A 19,144-nucleotide genomic window follows, 5' to 3' on the forward strand; every position below is an offset into this window, starting at 1 on the left:
CCTAGAACTGAAAGCAATTATAAACAGGTTCCAAGCCTTCTAATAACCCCGGCGAAGCAATGCCATGTTTCTTATTTGTGTTTTGTATTCATGTTTGTAGTGGTTTTCTGCTTTGGTTATCTTCTGCCCCCCAGTGTGCTCTACTCGCTCCTAGTTCCCTTGGCGTCGCTCTCCGGTTCTTCTTAGCTTTGTTCCTCTAGTTCATCTTTGTTCTCCAGCCTCTCCTTTATAGGTTAGCTTTAGTTATTGTTTGCTTTTATTCTAGTTCTCGTTTCCTCAGCTTCATTCTTAGTTTTATTCTATCAGTATTGGTTTGAGTTTGTTTACTTTTGTAGTCAGGGTTTCCTTATGGTTTCTGTTTTACTAAGTGCTTAGGTTCTTGTGTTCCCTCCAGTTTCTCAGTTTCCTTCAGTTCATGTTTATCCTTGATTCTTACAATTTATTTTTAGTTTGGTTTATAGTTTCATTTAGGTCTGCTTACTGTCTTGTCTTTAGTCCCTTTCCTCATGCTTTGGTTTTATTAGGTTCACCTGCTCCCTCTGCCTCCCTGCCTCCTTGTCTCACCTGTTCTTAGTTCCTTTGATTACCTGCCTTTGTTCTCCCTCAGTATATTAGTTGGTTTTGTTTTATTGCCCTTTGCTGGTTCCTCCCGTCTCTCACCTCGTTCACTACCCTCGTCCATGCCTTGAGTTCCACATGTTCCTGCAGTGACTGTGTAAGTTTGGATGTTTTGACTCTGGTTTACACCTGCAGTGTTTTTGTTACTTTTCATTTTATGAATAAACCCAAGACTGCTTGAAATGCTGCTCCCGAGCTCTTGTCTGTGCTTTGGTCCAACCCCAAACCCGAATGTGACACGGGCAACCCATCACGCATTTACTATTTATTAATACTGGATTTTTCAAAGGGTTGGATCTGAACTTTCTTGCAGAAACACTAAGGACTTAAAGGTTTAACCATCACAGTGCACTAAAGCTATTTGGCAGCATTGGAAGAAAACTTTTAAAACCCATAAAAAATCCAAAGTTTGTCCTAAAATTCTCAAAATATTTGGATCTGTGACTCAAGTTTCTTGCCACTGCACACAGTGCAGATAATGATTAAGCAGGTATAACAATCTTACATCTGTGTCAGACTACTGCAATTAAGAGTGGTATCGCATGGTTACCAAGTGTCTGTAACCTATAGGTGATCTCTACATGCAAACTATGGGAAGCATATTTTCTTATTCTACCATTACAAATGGACCTCACTAAATGCTACTGGGACATTAACTGGAACCTTGCTTTGATGAAAATAATATTTAGCTTGACAGCAACAACAAATAAAGTAGTGAATACATAAAAAAGAAAATCTGAAGACTTTGGGACGCTGTGGCATCCTAATCTCTTTGAACTACTAGGAAATTTTAAATGCAAACTAAAAATTGATCATCATTGGGTTTTCAGCAGGATAGTCATCTAAAACATGGAAACATCTACACAGAAATTGTTCACCATAGACAAAAGGAACCTTCTTTCACAGCCAATTGCAGATCGTAATCCTATTGATAAACCTGCAAGGCGAGCTGAGGAGAAGAGAGCATAAAAGTCCTGGTACTCTGAGCTAGAGAGATTGTGCAGTCACTTAGGGTAAATATTGCTGCCATATTTCTAACATAAATAATTTAAGTAGTTATTAAAATGATAACAATAAAATAAAAAGACATTTCCAAAAGAATGCATTTTTATTATTCACATCCACAAGGCATTGGATCCTCTGAAAACGTTAATATTTTAGAAGAAAAAACAAACTCACATCGCGGGTTTTTAAGGCACAGGATAGATAAGAAGTGTATTAAAAAGTTGCAACAAACAATTACAATTTCAAGGCAAAACATTTACAAGCATATACCAAAGATGCATCATCTCAACATGTTGCAGCAACCGGACCATGAAATGCAAAAGATAACTTTCTTTGTTTACATGGCTCACATTTGGTTTGAGACTCTTCAAACCCTTATTCAAGTATCCTCTTTTTATACACGTATGTAGTCTGCGGCACTTGTTCATAGCCCTAAAATGCCACTTTCCTCAGCATCTCAGACAAAATTCAGCATTACAAATATCATACAAATCTCATAAAATAAATACAATTTGCATATGTGCATTCCACGTATTTTTTAACAGGCACAAAGAACGTAAACAATCAATAACACTGCATGACAGAAAAATAAAAACAAAGCTAAAATAAATAACAAAAAAGGAGTGCTACTTATGAGGCCTATGTTTGGGTTTGTATCTGTTCCTTTGGTTCATTTTCACAAACAACAAAACAGAATTTGTCACAGTTTTGCATAAACGTCACAGAAATTTCTAAGAATTTGGATACAGTTTTACAAAACTTCCATTAAGGAAACACAATACCATGAAAACCTCAGCAAACTCTTGTTTTCAAATACAAATATGCACAATATTGATATTTACATAAAACTCTGCAAATAAAAACAAGGCAGGTTGCATGTTTTACTTCTTTATAATATTGTATGTCTGTACTCATTATTCTGAAAAGAAATAAAACCTCTTCGATGCCCAAATTCTTCCTTTAAATTAGATGAAACTCATGTAATCAAGCAATTTAACAAAATCGTTGTTTTAGAGCACAAGAGAGGTTTCACTGTATGACGAGGGAATCTTGACTTCTTCTTATTACTTGAGATGACAGACCATCTTCAGTTAAATCATACCTGCAGCACAAAATGTTAAAGGGATTAAATGATAAGATTTAGTCTCTTTAAGACTCTGAATACAACAAACTAAGAATTAAAATTAAAGAGAAAACAAAATGCTTGATTACCACTGAGTGCATCCTCTTGATATATCATCTCCACTTAAATCTACCAGCACCTGCAAATATGGACAAGAAATTCAATTGAATTAAATCAAATGTTTTGTATTACAAATTATTACAACATTACCATAAATATAACAAAGAAACAGGCAGATTTCTTGTAAACAGAATAAGAAAATAAAAAAAAATGAATGAGTGAATTAACACGCGAATTCATGAATAGGAAAATTTTATTCTATATTTGATATTTTTCTGTTTTAGGAAATTTTTTCTCAGATATCGCTGCTGTCTTGTCACCTTTTTTAACCAGGTGTGTCCTGTAAATGTAGATTTTGAGATTACATTTTTTGTCTTTTGCTTTGTTTTTTTTTTATACTTTGTGTTTATCATTTGATTAATTTTTTTTATCATAGTTTCCATTTAGCTTTGTGTTTTGTGTGCTGGTTGCTGTTTTTTACGACGCTAGGGCAAGAAACAAAGAAATTAAATTAATGTAATTTATTTTTTTAACCTAAAATGTCTTCATGTATCTATATGTATCAAGACATCATAACAAATGTAACAAAAAACTTAGGTTCAAACAAAAGAGAAGAAAACTGAGGACAAGCACAGCATTTCATATAAAAACATAATAACCTATTAAATATGTTTTATTTATTTCATGACTCATTTTTTTCTTTTGTGATTTCATCTGTTTCTTAAATGCATTTTAGATTTCTTTTTTAAAATGTTTTAGTTGTCAACCTTTTAGATTTTTCCTAGAAATTTATTTTTATTGTCGTTCATTCTTTTCTGATATTTCGCATTTTGTCAAATAACTTGTCCTTTGTTTTGTTGTTATGTTTTCAGTTTTGCTTTTGTATTTTGTGAACCTTTTCATGTGTTCCACTAAATTGCCAAAAATAAGTTTGGACAAAAAAGAAAGAATTAAATTACATTAAATAGTCATGATTAATCAAATTTATCTTGAATTTGATCACAGTTACATTTTAAAATTATTCTGACATCAAAAAAAAGAACAAAAAAAACAACTAAAATAAAGCTTCTCTGTAGAAAATAGAATAAATAAAACAATAAATACAAGGGTTTTAAATCTGTTTAAGAAAAACTAAACAATTATTCTCACATTTTCCTTTTTTGATCTTTTTAATAAATGTTTGAATATTTTTTTATGTTTTTCTATATGTTTTGTCTCTTTGTGTCAGTCTTAATTGATTTAGTTGTTTTTCTGGGTTTTATGATACTTTGCATTTTGTCAAATGATTTCTTCTTCTCCCCGTGCATGCGTGGGTTCTCACCGGGTACTGCGGCTTCCTCCCACAGTCCAAAGACATGCCTGTTAGGTTAATTGGTCTCTTTACATTGCCCTTAGGTGTATGAATGAGTGTGTTCATGGTTGTTTGTGTGTTGCCCTGCGATGGACTGGCGACCTGTCTAGGGTGTACCCCGCCTCTCGCCCATAGACTGCTGGAGATAGGCACCAGCTCCCCCGTGACCCACTATGGAATAAGCAGTAGAAAATGACTGACTGACTGACTGATTTCTTCTGGTTTCGGTTTTGTTTTCTGTTTTGTCCTTGTTTGGTGTGATTCTCTAACTCAGCGTATCTGGTTCTTAGAAGACCTTCACAGTGAGAGACAAACTGTACATAAAAACACCCGCTGGAGTTACCTTTCCCAACAGGCCTTTGTGTTTGGACAGGATGCTCCTTCCGTTCTTCACCGCTACATCCAGAGTTCTCCTGTGCAGCTCCACCATGGAGACACTGAACTCAAACCTACAGACCCCAAATCACACATTTTACATCAGCCATCTTAAGATTTAGATCTGTAGATCATTTAGCAACATAAACAGTCCACCTGTAAAATGTACTTAAAATCTAAATCACAGTTACGTTAAACTTGACATCCATGGTTTAAAGATAAAATAAAAGTCCATTATTATTTCATGCTACAGCTGAGAATGAAACTTTACTACTAAAACAACCACAAATACATCAATACTGCAGTAAGGGAATCAATGTTTTGTGGTCACACTCATTTTCTGCAAAACATATTGTCTCTAAATTATTTTGTTTTGTGGGAAAACAAACAATCCCACCACTAAGATTATAATACGGATTATAATTTTACTGTTTGAATTAAATAAAAGTACAATGCAGACAACACAAACAATTTGTGGGCGATGCAAAATAAAAAGAAAACATAGAGTCATGTGAAAATATTACGACACCCTACAGGCCCGATCCACAGCAGGGCGTCACCTGTGTGTTTTTCTAACATATTTTAAAGTATGGATATTAAAGATTAATTCTAACAACACAAACATTTCAAGCAATATAACCAAACAATAAAAAAAAAAAAAAATCATGGGTTAAATCACACAAAAGTGTATCACATCAAGTGCACATGATTAGAACATCATTACTCAGGATCTCGCATGAGATTTGCCCTGTTTAAACCTCAGACATGTAGTTTGATGTTCTCCTCACCATTGAGAGTGAGATTGACCACAAAATGTGAGATTGAAAAAGCTGCAGGAGGCCTTCAGGAAAAAAAGACTGAAGCATCTTATGAGACTGGTTAGGGAGTAAAAAGGTTTCAAAAGAATTTGAAAGCAATTGTTTCTCCCTACGGAAAATAGATGGGGAACATTCAGAGCAACTGTCAACATGTGCATATCTGGCTGCCCAAGCAAATTTGCTCCAAAAATAGACCACGAGATGCTAAAAGAAGTCTCCAAAAACCCTGAAACGTAATCACAGGACCTACGGCTGCCTCTTGCTACTGTTGATAATAATGAGTATGTCTTTAGAATCAGAAAGAGACTGCACAAGTGTAACTTTCATGGGAGATGAGCAAGGAGACAAACACAAACTTCAGATTGAAGCTTGCCAGAAGGAACATAAACAAAGACCAGGGCTTCTGAAATAATGTTCTGAATTGTTTAGACAGAACAGAGGGCATGTTTGGCTAAAATCAAACACAGCATTCCAGACAGAGACGGGGCTTAAGTCTTTTCTCAGTCTAAGGTTGTCCAAATGCCAAGAAAGCAGTAAAAATGCTATTGTTTTGTGTTTTAAAAGTAGAATAAAGGTCTAATGATTCCTTAAATCTCTGTTCTACATAGAATGATATAGTTAGGGTTTGAATAATCGAAATGTGTAAGATTTTAAGCAGCAGACGGTCAAATGCCATCATTACAAAAATAGATAACTCATCCTTTAATCTGGCATGAGACAAATTAAATGCCAACTTTAGCGTGTACATCAATGTTTTCTTACACTGACACTGTGTACAGAACAGCGAACCACCAATTTCCATTGACTGAACATGCAAAAAAGAAATAGAAAACCTTTTTTTTTTTTTATTTTGCCCTGATGGTTTCCCTTGCGGTGTGCCGCCCTGGGCAGAAAGCCATTTGCGGAAAACCCCAACACCAGTTCTCCAGCAAATTATTCACAGAGATATTAACAAGTTAAACTATAGGCCAGTATATGTAAAGACTAGTAACCACAGGTACTATGTTGTTTTAATTAGATTTATGAGACACATAAATTGATATAAGAGTCTTAAACTTACGTTTGATCATAAACAGGGTTTAGAGTCTTCTTTATCGTGCTCGTCTTCCTCCTTCCCGACCGGCTCTTGTCAGGCAGCAAATACAGGCGTATGAAGGGATCTGAGCCGTCTTTGGTGAAGGCTAACAGGTTTCTGTGGGAACACAACACAAAACTGTGTCAATCTCATGCTGCTTGGCTATTGGTGCTTTATTTATTCATGAAGTAATCTGAATGGGCTATTAAACAAGCCAAATTATAACTTAAACAATGCTTGGCAACAAGAACAATTTTATGTTCAATCTATTGCTGCGGTTTAGGCCTCACCGGCAAGCGTGCACCACAACGACGAGTTTGTTCCTCTGGGAGCTGTGCCGAACAGTGAGCTGGATCTCACCCAGGGGGCACTGGCCAGGGCCCGAGCCACTATAGACACACCATAGTAAGTCAGGATCACATTCAGACACAGAACGTGTACATATAGCATGGATAGATGAATGAAAGAACACTCAGGGTCAGGGTTAAGAAAATCCATTGTTCCTTGCATCTTACTTCTGCAGCTGATGAAGTCGTTGCCGAAGTTCCAGGGTGGCAGTGGGCAGAGAGATGTCCGACGCCAGGCTGGGGGTGGACTCCTTGTGAGGCAGGTATTTCTGGGAGCTAGACATATTGGTGCTCAGGTTGGGTGTGCTTCGGCGAGGGCTGGCAGAGTACGGCTCGCCGTCAGGGTCCTGGAGAGTGAGAGTGGAGGCGCGTACGGGCTTTAAAGGCGTGGCAGAAAGCAGCTGGGACTCTGAGGCGGAAAGACTCAGGGATGGGGCCGGGACTGTCTGGGCAACACTGGATTTCCTGACCTGGACCGCAGAGGGCAGGTCTGAAGATACCTGCTTCTCCAGTGAGAGGATCTAAGGAGACAGGAAATCAGTAGCAGGCTTAAGGAACCATAACAGATTAATTGTTGTGCAATCTCAGTAGAGCAAGTGAAAGTTTAAGAAAGCCATAATTGGAAACAAAATCCTGCCTTTTCAGTCTAAAATTAGGTCCTTTAAACTAGAATCTGTCTGTACAATAACACCCTTATTCATAAATTATTTCCCTTTGTAAACTGGTTGTGTTTCTACAGAAAAAAACTATTTTAATGTGAATCTATATGTTAACGTGGATGCATTAATCTTTTTTAATCTGATCAGTGGTGACTCAGAACAAGATAATCTACTTAGGTTCCAACCATATGAAGGACAATGCAATTTAATACCCAGTGGTTCCAGACACCAGAAATTTCTCTATTTGTAAATAATTGCTGTACAAAAGTATGTGCTCCCTAACAGATCTTTTTCTGTTTTTGATTTTTTTAATCACGGTTCAATGTTGCACGCCATCCAGATTTTTCACTTTTGTCACCTCCGTCTACAGAATATTTTCCCAAAAGTCTTGGGTATCATCAAGATGTTTTTAGGCTAAGGAGGACATTTAGGTTTATTAAAACTCTGTTACGAATGCCATTTTTCCCAGTCTCTTTCCTATTGTTAAATCATGAATGCTGAGAGGCCTGCAGTGCTTTAGATGTTGTTCTGGGTTCTTTTGTGTCCTCCTGGATGAGTTGTTCATGCACTCGTTGAGTAATTTTGGAAGGCGAGCCACCTCCGGGAAGGTTCACCACGGTTCCATGTATTCTCCATTGGAGGTCAATGGCTCTAACTGTGGTTAACTTGCCAGTTAATTTGCCGTTTCTAAACGTGTTCTGGATTAAATCAATAATTCATCAATAACTCAGGCATGCAGAACCTGTGTGTTTTTACCCTCAATGCCATCTTTAGTTTGATGGTGGAGCTCGGTCCGGAGTTCCTCAGAGGAAAGCACCGAGCCAGGGTCATGTCCTCCTCCGACAGCAGGCTACTCAAAGACACCCGTAGGACACCCAGGGTGGATTTGTGCTTATCATCCTTTATCTACAATTAAAAAAACGAAATGTATTCATTTTATATCTATCATTATAGAGCATAAACTAATAAAAAAAAGTTATCTTTAAATCTTTTAGGTGCAGCTTTACCTCCACTTCAAGCTCCTGCCTTGTGGGATTGTGGACAAGGAAAGAGAAGCAATCCTCCCACAGAGGCTCCCTGGTCTTGTACCGCACCTTGATAAGGAAACATAAGGTACATGTCAATAAACTCGTATATCATCAAAAAAAAATTTTTTTTTCAGTAATACAATTCCAGAAATAAATTTAATGTAGATTCATTATGCACAGTATAACATGTTTAAATGGTTATTTCTGGTTATTGTGAAGATTACAGCTGACATCTTCATGTAAACCCAACATCAATCTTCTTAGAAAATGTTTATTCAGAAATGTTACGTTCATGTTATGCCCTGGTAGACTGCTTTCTTGACAGTTGTCCTTGAGTTGTCATTGACACCCTCCACAACGAGAGTAAACCATAACATGTCATTGCTAAAGAACACAGCTGTTCACAGAACGCTGTACACAAGCATATTAATGGAAAGTTGAGTGGAGGGAAGGTCTAGAGAGGACTGTGGAGCCAGACCCTGTCAAGAGATTGTTGCAGATTCACAAGGCATGGACTGTGGCTGGAGGCAGTACTTCAACAGCCACCACAAACACACATATTCAGGCCATAGACTACAAATGTCATATTTATTTGGTTAGGCCTTCCTGAATCAGAATCAGCATTAGAAGTCTCTCACATAGTCTATAGAGAAAAAGGACTGGAAATAAAGGAGTAAAACATTACACTAGTAAACCCATTGTTTGTGCACCTTTTTCAACCACAACTTTTCCATTTCATCTTTCATCATAAAGCAACCTACAAACAGTCAGCTTCTTTAACAATAGCCTTTTGTGGCAGTGACTGTTTTAAAACTGTCAAGTCAGCAGTCTTCCCCATGATTATTTTGGCCAAAACAAATTTTTTTTGATAAAAGTCTATTTTTTGGTCCTAATGTGCTTCACAGAATACTCTATCCAATCATATTCATGTTAATTGGAATGAAAATCTGTGGCACAAAATGTGCACAAAAAATACTGATCTTATGTAATAATCTGTCAGTTTTTATTAGCTATAAAAATTGATTATCAAAATTAAGAAAAATATCACTTTGTAATGAATCTTTTATTTATAAGCTATACTTCACTGATTGAGTTATTGATATGAATTAACCTTTTGGCAATACTACAAATGAATGAAATACTACAAGCAAAAAGTACAGATTATCTGTAAAAACATGTTAGTTTTACCTTTTTATCTCGAGGTTTTATTTAAATGGAAAACATCACAAAGATATGAACGCAATTACTGCAACATCATCAACCGTGTCAAAATTTTAAGCTTTTCCTCCTATTTAACCAACCTTTTAAGTGTTTAATACATCAATTAATCTTGCGTAGGTTGCTCATCAAATGTAATTTAGAATTATTTGTCCTGACTCAGAAAGGGTTTTAATTAAATTATTGAGGAGCTGTAAGTGTTTCAGCTCTTAAATTCTTGTGGCTCACATGCATATTGAATAAATGATGTATAACTAAATATAGCACACTGCAGGAAAATTGACAACTATACTTCTTCCTCCCAGCCAAATCAGTAACATTGCTAGAATGAGTTGCCAAGAAATTTATCAGTCATTAGTCCAAATGAAGATGTGAGTGAAAGTGAACAATGCCTGTCTGCCTGTTTGTCTGTCTGTCTAAATTAAATTAAGCTTAAGCCAAGACTGCAAAAGATGGAGAAATACAATCAGTTTAATATTATAGATCGGTATTTCTAATACTCACCTTACTCTCGAGGGTTTTTTGCCCTACTGTGAAATGGACATAAGGGCTGGGTTCACTGCTGTTCTTCTTGGCCGACTATTAGACGATCAAACACAGAAAAAGTTGTTAGTTAACTGCCAACACTGTGAAACACAATTCAGTAACAGGCAGCACAATCACACAACATGGTGGAGGACACGATCAGCACACCACACAGAGGGAGCCTGCAGTTCAAACAGGAGGGAAGATGATCAGACTGGTGGGGCTGCAGGCAGACAGGCTACCAAGAGACTGCAGGGCTTTTGTCTTGTCTACAGGTTACATTTTGCATGGTGAGTTTGAATAGCTGGGAATTAATCAGTATTCCTCCCAGAAGGATCATACTCTTATTATTAGAGAGCCAGATGCTATGAAAAGAGATGACAAGTCCTCCATTTCTCACTAGCATAAGAATTAGGCTTCATGTTGCATGTCTAGGCTCATTAACACAATCATTTACTATGCAGGGTTATACAAAATGTACAAAAGAAGACCAGACCAAATGTAAGATCTAATAATATGACTTGCATTCAATTGCTCTTTCTGTAACAGACACAATTATCTGAATAAACTCCACAGGTTTTACCATGTTTCCCCCATTAAAGTGATTTGACACTCCTGCTAAAGTTGTGTAAAAGCCTTACAAAATAATTTTTTTATTGTTGTAGGATAATCTCAATCTGAAGATGTTAGACAAATCCAATCTTGAATTTCTTTCAAAGTTGATCAGAGTGTGTAGCATCTAATCAGTAATCCATGCCGCTCTTCAAAACAAGCATCACAAGGGAACAAGTCGTTCGAGTAGGTCCAATACTTGTTGTTCAAGTGAGAAAATGAGTAAAAGAACATAACAACTTGCCTAAACCTGCAAATATTTTGGGTCAGAGCAATAATAAAAACGTTTAAAACATCTGGAAGTTGTGAGAAACAAGGCTGAATGAGCAGTCAAGTTTATCTTGCTACCACGCAGAGTGATCAGGGTGGTATGGTAAATAAAAGCACCAAAAGCTCACTGCTTTAGACTGAAGCGAAGAGTGGCATCCCTTTATTTCAAGGCATTTTGCACATCTTCGCTAGAGAAGCCATTAATTATAGAGGGCACTGTTCATTTGGTTCTGATTAGAAGCTTTATCAAGGGCATGAACATCATTTGAATTGTGTGCTTGTACTGATTTATTTGAATCATTCTGTTTCCAGGATATAGCGCTATACACCAATGTGATGTTTGAAAACACAAATTAAAATGTGAGACAAAAAAATGCAAATATGGATAATGAAGGATTAATATTTTGTTTTGTTCCTTACATTTTATCGTACAGGTATTTTTTGGAAGACCTCGGATCAGTGAAAATTTCACTTGTGTAACCTAGCAAACAAAATTAGTACCATTCTTGAATTGTGGTCAAGGGCCACATAAAATCATTTAGGGTTGAAAACCTAGCCCTCAACCCTTACATCAACCCAGGACTGTATTAATCCGTATTTGACCCATGGTTGGGATTCCATAAGTTATATGTTTTCTTGTTTTATTCATTTCAAAATTACTTTTAATATAATTGTAACAGAGATCATTTAAGCATAGTTTTACCAGGAGATCTGAACACTCACACTTAAAGCTTTCTGAACCACTCAGTAGATATATCACTGCCAAGCCTGAACAGGGCCTAAGATTTTTTTACATACCAAATGACTCGCACAAAGAAAGGTTGAGGGCGTGCCACTCTGTGGGGAACAACTGTAGACTTGAAACCTCTTAGAATTAACAAAGAAACACAGTCACTGGAAATGTGCAACAGCTGATATGTAAGTAGAGGAAATGCTTAATGTTTTGTTGTGTTTCAACACATCTGAGGTCTTGTTCCTGTGGTTGCAGAGCATGATAATCATAGCTGTGTGAGAAGGTCAACAGAGATGTTTCCAAATCCAACTACAGCTAAGACTTTTTTGTATTTATCTGCCCTGTCTGAATACCGGAGGGCCACATTTCCACTGAAAAGTTACGTCACTACATTGGAAAACTACAAAATGTGGACCAACTGGTGTGACATTCTTATCCTCAGTCCTTTACCACAAATTCCAACATTATCAGATTTCTGACTAGCAAACAAACATGCATACGTGCTGCTCTAGCAGTTTTGTCCGGCTGGTTTACATGCAAGAGAGTGCATGTACAGAGATTTGTGTATTTGTGAGTTTTCTTTCAAAACAAACATTTTTGTTCAATATAAAACATCTGCATGCAAGATGAGAGTTAGGAAATGTAAAACCTGATTCAACATTCATGGAACAGCAGGGTTTAGAACAAGCAGGCGCTAGCATCGACATGCAGAGTTTCACTTTGACTCCTTGATAAACATCACAATCACTCAACAGTGGGTGGCACACTTATGGGCCAGCATTGCAGTGACAAGTTGTGATCTTGGCGCACAGACCATTCTTCCCACATTACCTTCAAGGCCTTAAAGACTGAGGCTTGCTTCAACCCATCATAGGTGATATCTGACAGGTTGCTCTTTAAGCCACGTGGAAATTTGAGGGAGAAAAATCACACCCGTGGTTAGTTGGAATGAGTCAGCATGGTGACAGGGAACAAGAAAAGCCCACAGAATTATAGGTACATCTGAATAAATTAGAATATTATATATAAATTATTACAAACAGAGTGAAATATTTCAAGTGCTTCTTTATCCTATTTTGATGATTTTGGTTTACAACTAATGAAAACCCAAAACTCACTTTCTCTGAAAAATAGATCAATATATAAGATGAATAAAAAAACTATTTAAATACAGATATAGTATGTTATGGCATACACTCATTAAACCATTGTCATTACCACCCTCCACAAAGGATCAGCAACAGAAGATCATTACTAAGTACACTAACTATAAACATGGTGCCGCACAAGCACTTTTTCCTTCCACTCAATTTCCCGTGGAAAGTTTCGTGGAAGGAAACGTGTGGTAGAAAAATGCACACTGCCAACAGGGATGACTGCAACCTTGAGAGGATTGTGAAACAAACTCAACTCAATAGTTTGGAAGAGTCTGGAGTTTAATGACGGTCCAGCTGACAGTCACTGATACTGAACTAAGTATTGCTAAAGAACACAGCTGTTCACAGAGTGCTATATCTAAGCATTGTCACGGTGTGACATTTTGGTTTTTGCTTTATGGTCTCTTGTGGTTTATTTTGTCTAGATGTTTTTATTTTGGTTTTTGTATTCAGTCTTATTAGGTTCACCTGCTCCCTCTGTCTCCCTGCGTCCATGTCACACATGTTCCCTGTTTCTTTGATTGTCTGCCCTTTGTTTCCCTCTCATGTCTCTTAGTATATGAGTTGGTCTGTGTTCTTTGTTCCCCGCTGGTTCCTCCGTCACTATCCCTGGTTCTGTTTTCTCTACATTTTCCTGCAGAGTACTCTCATGTAAGTTTTTGTCTGGATTCTTTGTAGTACCTGCAGCTACTCACTACGTGTTGGTAAATACAGGTCCTTCTCAAAATATTAGCATATTGTGATAAAGTTCATTATTTTCCATAATGTCATGATGAAAATTTAACATTCATATATTTTAGATTCATTGCACACTAACTGAAATATTTCAGGTCTTTTATTGTCTTAATACGGATGATTTTGGCATACAGCTCATGAAAACCCAAAATTCCTATCTCACAAAATTAGCATATTTCATCCGACCAATAAAAGAAAAGTGTTTTTAATACAAAAAACGTCAACCTTCAAATAATCATGTACAGTTATACACTCAAGACTTGGTCGGGAATTCTTTGGCAGAAATGACTGCTTCAATGCGGCGTGGCATGGAGGCAATCAGCCTGTGGCACTGCTGAGGTCTTATGGAGGCCCAGGATGCTTCGATAGCGGCCTTTAGCTCATCCAGAGTGTTGGGTCTTGAGTCTCTCAACGTTCTCTTCACAATATCCCACAGATTCTCTATGGGGTTCAGGTCAGGAGAGTTGGCAGGCCAATTGAGCACAGTGATACCATGGTCAGTAAACCATTTACCAGTGGTTTTGGCACTGTGAGCAGGTGCCAGGTCGTGCTGAAAAATGAAATCTTCATCTCCATAAAGCTTTTCAGCAGATGGAAGCATGAAGTGCTCCAAAATCTCCTGATAGCTAGCTGCATTGACCCTGCCCTTGATAAAACACAGTGGACCAACACCAGCAGCTGACACGGCACCCCAGACCATCACTGACTGTGGGTACTTGACACTGGACTTCTGGCATTTTTTTGGCACTTCCTTCTCCCCAGTCTTCCTCCAGACTCTGGCACCTTGATTTCCAAATGACATGCAGAATTTGCTTTCATCCGAAAAAAATACTTTGGACCACTGAGCAACAGTCCAGTGCTGCTTCTCTGTAGCCCAGGTCAGGCGCTTCTGCCGCTGTTTCTGGTTCAAAAGTGGCTTGACCTGGGGAATGTGACACCTGTAGCCCATTTCCTGCACACGCCTGTGCACGGTGGCTCTGGATGTTTCTACTCCAGACTCAGTCCACTGCAGGTCCCCCAAGGTCTGGAATCGGCCTTTCTCCACAATCTTCCTCAGGGTCTGGTCACCTCTTCTCGTTGTGCAGCGTTTTCTGCCACACTTTTTCCTTCCCACAGACTTCCCACTGAGGTGCCTTGATACAGCACTCTGGGAACAGCCTATTCGTTCAGAAATGTCTTTCTGTGTCTTACCCTCTTGCTTGAGGGTGTCAATAGTGGCTTTCTGGACAGCAGTCAGGTCGGCAGTCTTACCCATGATTGGGGTTTTGAGTGATGAACCAGGCTGGGAGTTTTAAAGGCCTCAGGAATCTTTTGCAGCTGTTTAGAGTTAACTCGTTGATTCAGATGATTAGGTTCATAGCTCGTTTAGAGACCCTTTTAATGATATGCTAATTTTGTGAGATATGAATTTTGGGTTTTCATGAGCTGTATGCCAAAATCATCTGTATTAAGACAATAAAAGACCTGAAATATTTCAGTTAGTGTGCAATGAATCTAAAATATATGAATGTTAAATTTTCATCATGACATTATGGAAAATAATTAACTTTATCACAATATGCTAATATTCTGAGAAGGACCTGTACCTCTGGAAATAAATTCTGAAGACTCTTACAAACATGCTGCTCCCAAGCTCTTGTCTGCGCTTTGGTCCGATCCGAACACAGAACCTGACAAGCATAATAATGGAAAGTTGAGTGGAAGGAAATGGTATTGAAAGGACTTTGAAGCAAAGCCCATTCAAGAGTTTGGGGGACACCCAGGCCAGGTTCCTGGCTTAAGTCAGTGATTATGGCCATGTGATGGTCTACAAAATCATAGGGAAGACAGATGACAGGTGTCCAGCTGATGATCATCAATACCCTCCATAAAGGTTTGGGGCAGACACAAAAAGGTCAAGCTCAGTCTGGATTCAGGGCTTCAAAAGCCACCACCACACAGACATAACCAGTACACAGGATACATCTCCACAGTACAGTAGCATATTTTACAGTAGTCCACCATTTCTTTATGAAGAATTATTTTTATTATTATTATTATTATTATTTATTGGTCTTATGTAAAATTCAAATTTTTGAAAAAACAAAATTTTAAATGAATTGTAATAGAATAGTCTTTATTGTCATTGTACTGGGGGTACAACAAAGTTGAATAATGATCATTAAAAGATGAAATAACCCCTTTAAATATATCATTCTTTGTTTTACAAGTTTTACTTTTGGAATTGAGTTACTGACTCTTTCATGTTAATGGTTATTGGACGTTTTTACTTGAAAAAGCATGCAGCTAACACATGCTCCAAGATAAAACTTTTAAAGAACTCCTGTTATGGTTCAATCCATGTCATCACACAGTGCTAACGCTAATGTTACAAAGATGCAGAAGCACCGGAGGACTCACAAAATTTGCACTACACTCAGGCGTATCGCTCTCACAAAAGATTAAGCCTGAAGCTCTCCTCTCACTCAAGTTTCCACAGCCTAAGCTGCCTGTGAAGACACCCTTGAGTGGAGAGGAAAGAAAAAAAAGGGGAAACAGTGAGATAGTTCAGCGCAATACTGTATTTCTGAAACAGTTATATATACCCATTTGGTTAAGAAAATCAAGGCACCAAATTTTGGTTTTACTGTTCATTTGCTATTGAAAATTGAAGGAGATGCATTTAAAAGCTACAAGCTTTATATCCAAGGTTATCATTTAACAATAACAGCCACAAATTTGAGTCCTTGCTGCAAACACTTTCTACATCCAAATTGCGTTTATAGTCCATTGCAAAACTATTCATACTCCCTGAATACGTTTTCACATTCTATCATGTTACAGTCTCAGACATCAATGTATTTTAATGGGATTTTATGAGATAAATGAATATATCACATAGTAATGAGTAAGAAAAATATTTCACAGTTTCACATTTTTTATAAATATAAATCTGAAAAGTGTGGAGTGTATTTGTTTTGAGCCCCACGAACTGTAATACCCATAAATCCATTAGTAAAGTAGCTTTATTTGGAAAATATTTAGAAAACAATAATTTTCCTTCAACTTCACAGTTAGGCATTACTTTGTGTTGGCCCTATACATGAAATCCCAAGAAACTACATCGAAGTTTGAGGTTGTAACATAATCAAATGTGAAAATGTTGGCTAAGGTGAATACTACTGCAAGAAAACTGTAAGTGGGAGTGTCAGGAGTATCTACAATATTCAGGGTAAACGATTTTACTGCATCAAAATATGTCAAAAGTCTCTGATTCCAAGCTGCAATAAAAATCAATGTTTCTGTCAAATCATAATGATGACAAACAAAATACGGCCTACAGTGCTGCTGTTTCAATTTAACAATATACTGTATTCAGCCCGTATATTTTTATGGATTTAAACTGACACAATAATGGTACTTTTTTGTAGGCCCGGTGCTTTCGAGAAAGGAAGGTTTATTTTCTCTGACGTGACTTACTTGGTTGTATAAAAGCTAATGGGTGAAAAAAAAAAAAAATCAAAACTCCAAATACAACCAAATCTTTGGAAATAATTGGTTACCTTAAATTTGAAGCTTGCTTGAGATACCTTTTAGTCTGTGATTTGGGCAAAAACTTTCAATCTGTTCTTAGTTTCACCCCTAAGTTAGAATGTGTCTATAAGTGTGAGAGTTTACATCAAATTTCTAGGAACTTTGGAAACAAACAGATGAACTCACTGTAAATAAATATTCTGATAAGGGTGCCATTGTGTAGCAGTAGTGAGCAAACCAGTTGTCCATATTTAAGCAAGCATTACACTAGCATGTCTACAAAAACTGGTTCAGTGTTGCTGTATTCCTCAGATGGAAAACAAAAAGCCTGCTAATGACAAAAACAATACCACAAGCTATTCACAAATAACGGTTTAATCACCAGCATAAAAAAGACAAAATTTTAGTGTCTTACTGGCAAATTCTTAGCCGAGTCCAGAAAGACCACCAACAGCGCTGATGACAGTCCATCTTTTGTTGGGCTTCTGTCTGCGCGCACACATCTTAAAACCTGAATGAATACAGGAATATGAATCAACAAGCTATAAATATAGTAAGTGCAGAAGCAGCGGGAATTAACGATTTCTTTAGCGTTACCTGGTCCAGCTTCTCAGGAGTGGAGAACAAAGACAGCCACTCTAGTTTTAAGTGGAGTTTCCCTGTAGGTGCTTCTTCCAGTTCAAACCACTATAACAATGACCAAAAACAGTCATCAAAACATTTTAGTGTTTTTAAGTGATACACAAAGCAAACATTTGTTTTTCTTTTTTTAGGCTTAATTCCCAGACTGGAAGGTCAATTACTGTGTAAACTGCTCACCGCATCAAACAACACACTGTTTAATTCTACTTTTGTAGTTTAGTTATAATGAGATAAAGCTTATAAATATACAAATATCTGGTCTTATTTATAAAAACAGCAAATTGTGTGTTCATAGGGGGAAATTAGACCACCAAATGAGGATTTCTAATTGTAGGTAAACAATAGGATCTCCTAGTCATTGTTCTCGGGATCAGCTAACTACTGATAGCATTACAGGCAAAATGTATTCCTTAACATTTTCATTCAAACACTAAAGGAACATGTACAAATGTAGATAATGAAGAGCACCGTTTGTATCACTGTGTTTTATATACACTGCAGCCATATTGGATTTTGAGATTGGCTTTAATGCCAACCTCAAAAGGCATTCGACTTAGGTTTTCCATCTTGGAACATGTTACAAATTCCAATTTCCAAGTACGAATGGAATGCACCATAACAACAAGTCCAATAAGCTACGTTAGCTTAGAAGCTAAGATTACTTAGCTTAACCAGCTAGAAAAAAGTGATGACACTTTAAAGCCACAGAATATAAGTATTTTGTAATATAAATACATTAGAAAAACTCACTTTTTATTATTATGTATGCATATATTTCACCCTTACAAGACTTAAAAACTTTGAATGGGTCCAGTTACTTGTTTCAAGATACAGACTAAAGGCTCCCACATAGTTCTCCTCGGACATCTGCACATGCTCAAGGAGGACTCAAAGCAGACGTCCGCTGGACATGTCCGTGCAAAGCTCAATTTTTATGACCATGTACGTGGTGTCACACAAGAAACTGTGTAGCGGGAAAAGTCTCCACATCTAACTGTTTTATATGTGACACACTGCTCCGAGCAACCAGTCGTGAGGACGTGCAATGTCACTGCCACTCTCTGCGCCACACAGACAGGTGTATTCCCCTTCTTTGTCCCTAGTCTGGTTAATGGCCTTATATATCACCTTCTTTTTTCTTTTGTTTTTACAGAGCTACAAGGCAAATTACAGTGCCTTGCGAAAGTATTCGGCCCCCTTGAACTTTTCAACCTCTTGCCACATTTCAGGCTTCAAACATAAAGATATAAAATTCAAATTTTTTGTGAAGAATCAACAAC

The 19,144-nt window shown here is 37.4% G+C and overlaps 1 protein-coding gene across 4 annotated transcripts in view; it reads right to left on the reverse strand.

The window, feature by feature from the left end:
• Positions 1-1,707: 1,707 nt before the first annotated feature.
• The window catches only part of esyt2b (extended synaptotagmin-like protein 2b), a 52,268-nt gene continuing 34,831 nt past the window's right edge, over positions 1,708-19,144 (reverse strand). The window contains exons 12-24 of one of the 4 annotated variants that reach the window (XM_047350350.1): positions 17,820-17,909; positions 17,638-17,733; positions 16,110-16,211; positions 12,649-12,711; positions 10,182-10,256; positions 8,439-8,525; positions 8,188-8,337; positions 6,941-7,293; positions 6,716-6,814; positions 6,411-6,542; positions 4,501-4,606; positions 2,836-2,885; positions 1,708-2,725 (exon numbers count right to left, since the gene is read on the reverse strand). In XM_047350350.1, coding sequence (XP_047206306.1) covers positions 2,653-2,725; positions 2,836-2,885; positions 4,501-4,606; positions 6,411-6,542; positions 6,716-6,814; positions 6,941-7,293; positions 8,188-8,337; positions 8,439-8,525; positions 10,182-10,256; positions 12,649-12,711; positions 16,110-16,211; positions 17,638-17,733; positions 17,820-17,909 — 1,476 coding nt within the window. In that variant the 3' untranslated portion in view covers positions 1,708-2,652. The remainder of the gene's footprint in view (positions 2,726-2,835; positions 2,886-4,500; positions 4,607-6,410; positions 6,543-6,715; positions 6,815-6,940; positions 7,294-8,187; positions 8,338-8,438; positions 8,526-10,181; positions 10,257-12,648; positions 12,712-16,109; positions 16,212-17,637; positions 17,734-17,819; positions 17,910-19,144) is intronic. The other 3 variants (XM_047350353.1, XM_047350351.1, XM_047350354.1) reach the window with 3 other exon arrangements.

The sequence above is a fragment of the Girardinichthys multiradiatus genome, chromosome 21 (assembly GCF_021462225.1).
Source record: "Girardinichthys multiradiatus isolate DD_20200921_A chromosome 21, DD_fGirMul_XY1, whole genome shotgun sequence".
NCBI lineage: Eukaryota > Metazoa > Chordata > Actinopteri > Cyprinodontiformes > Goodeidae > Girardinichthys > Girardinichthys multiradiatus.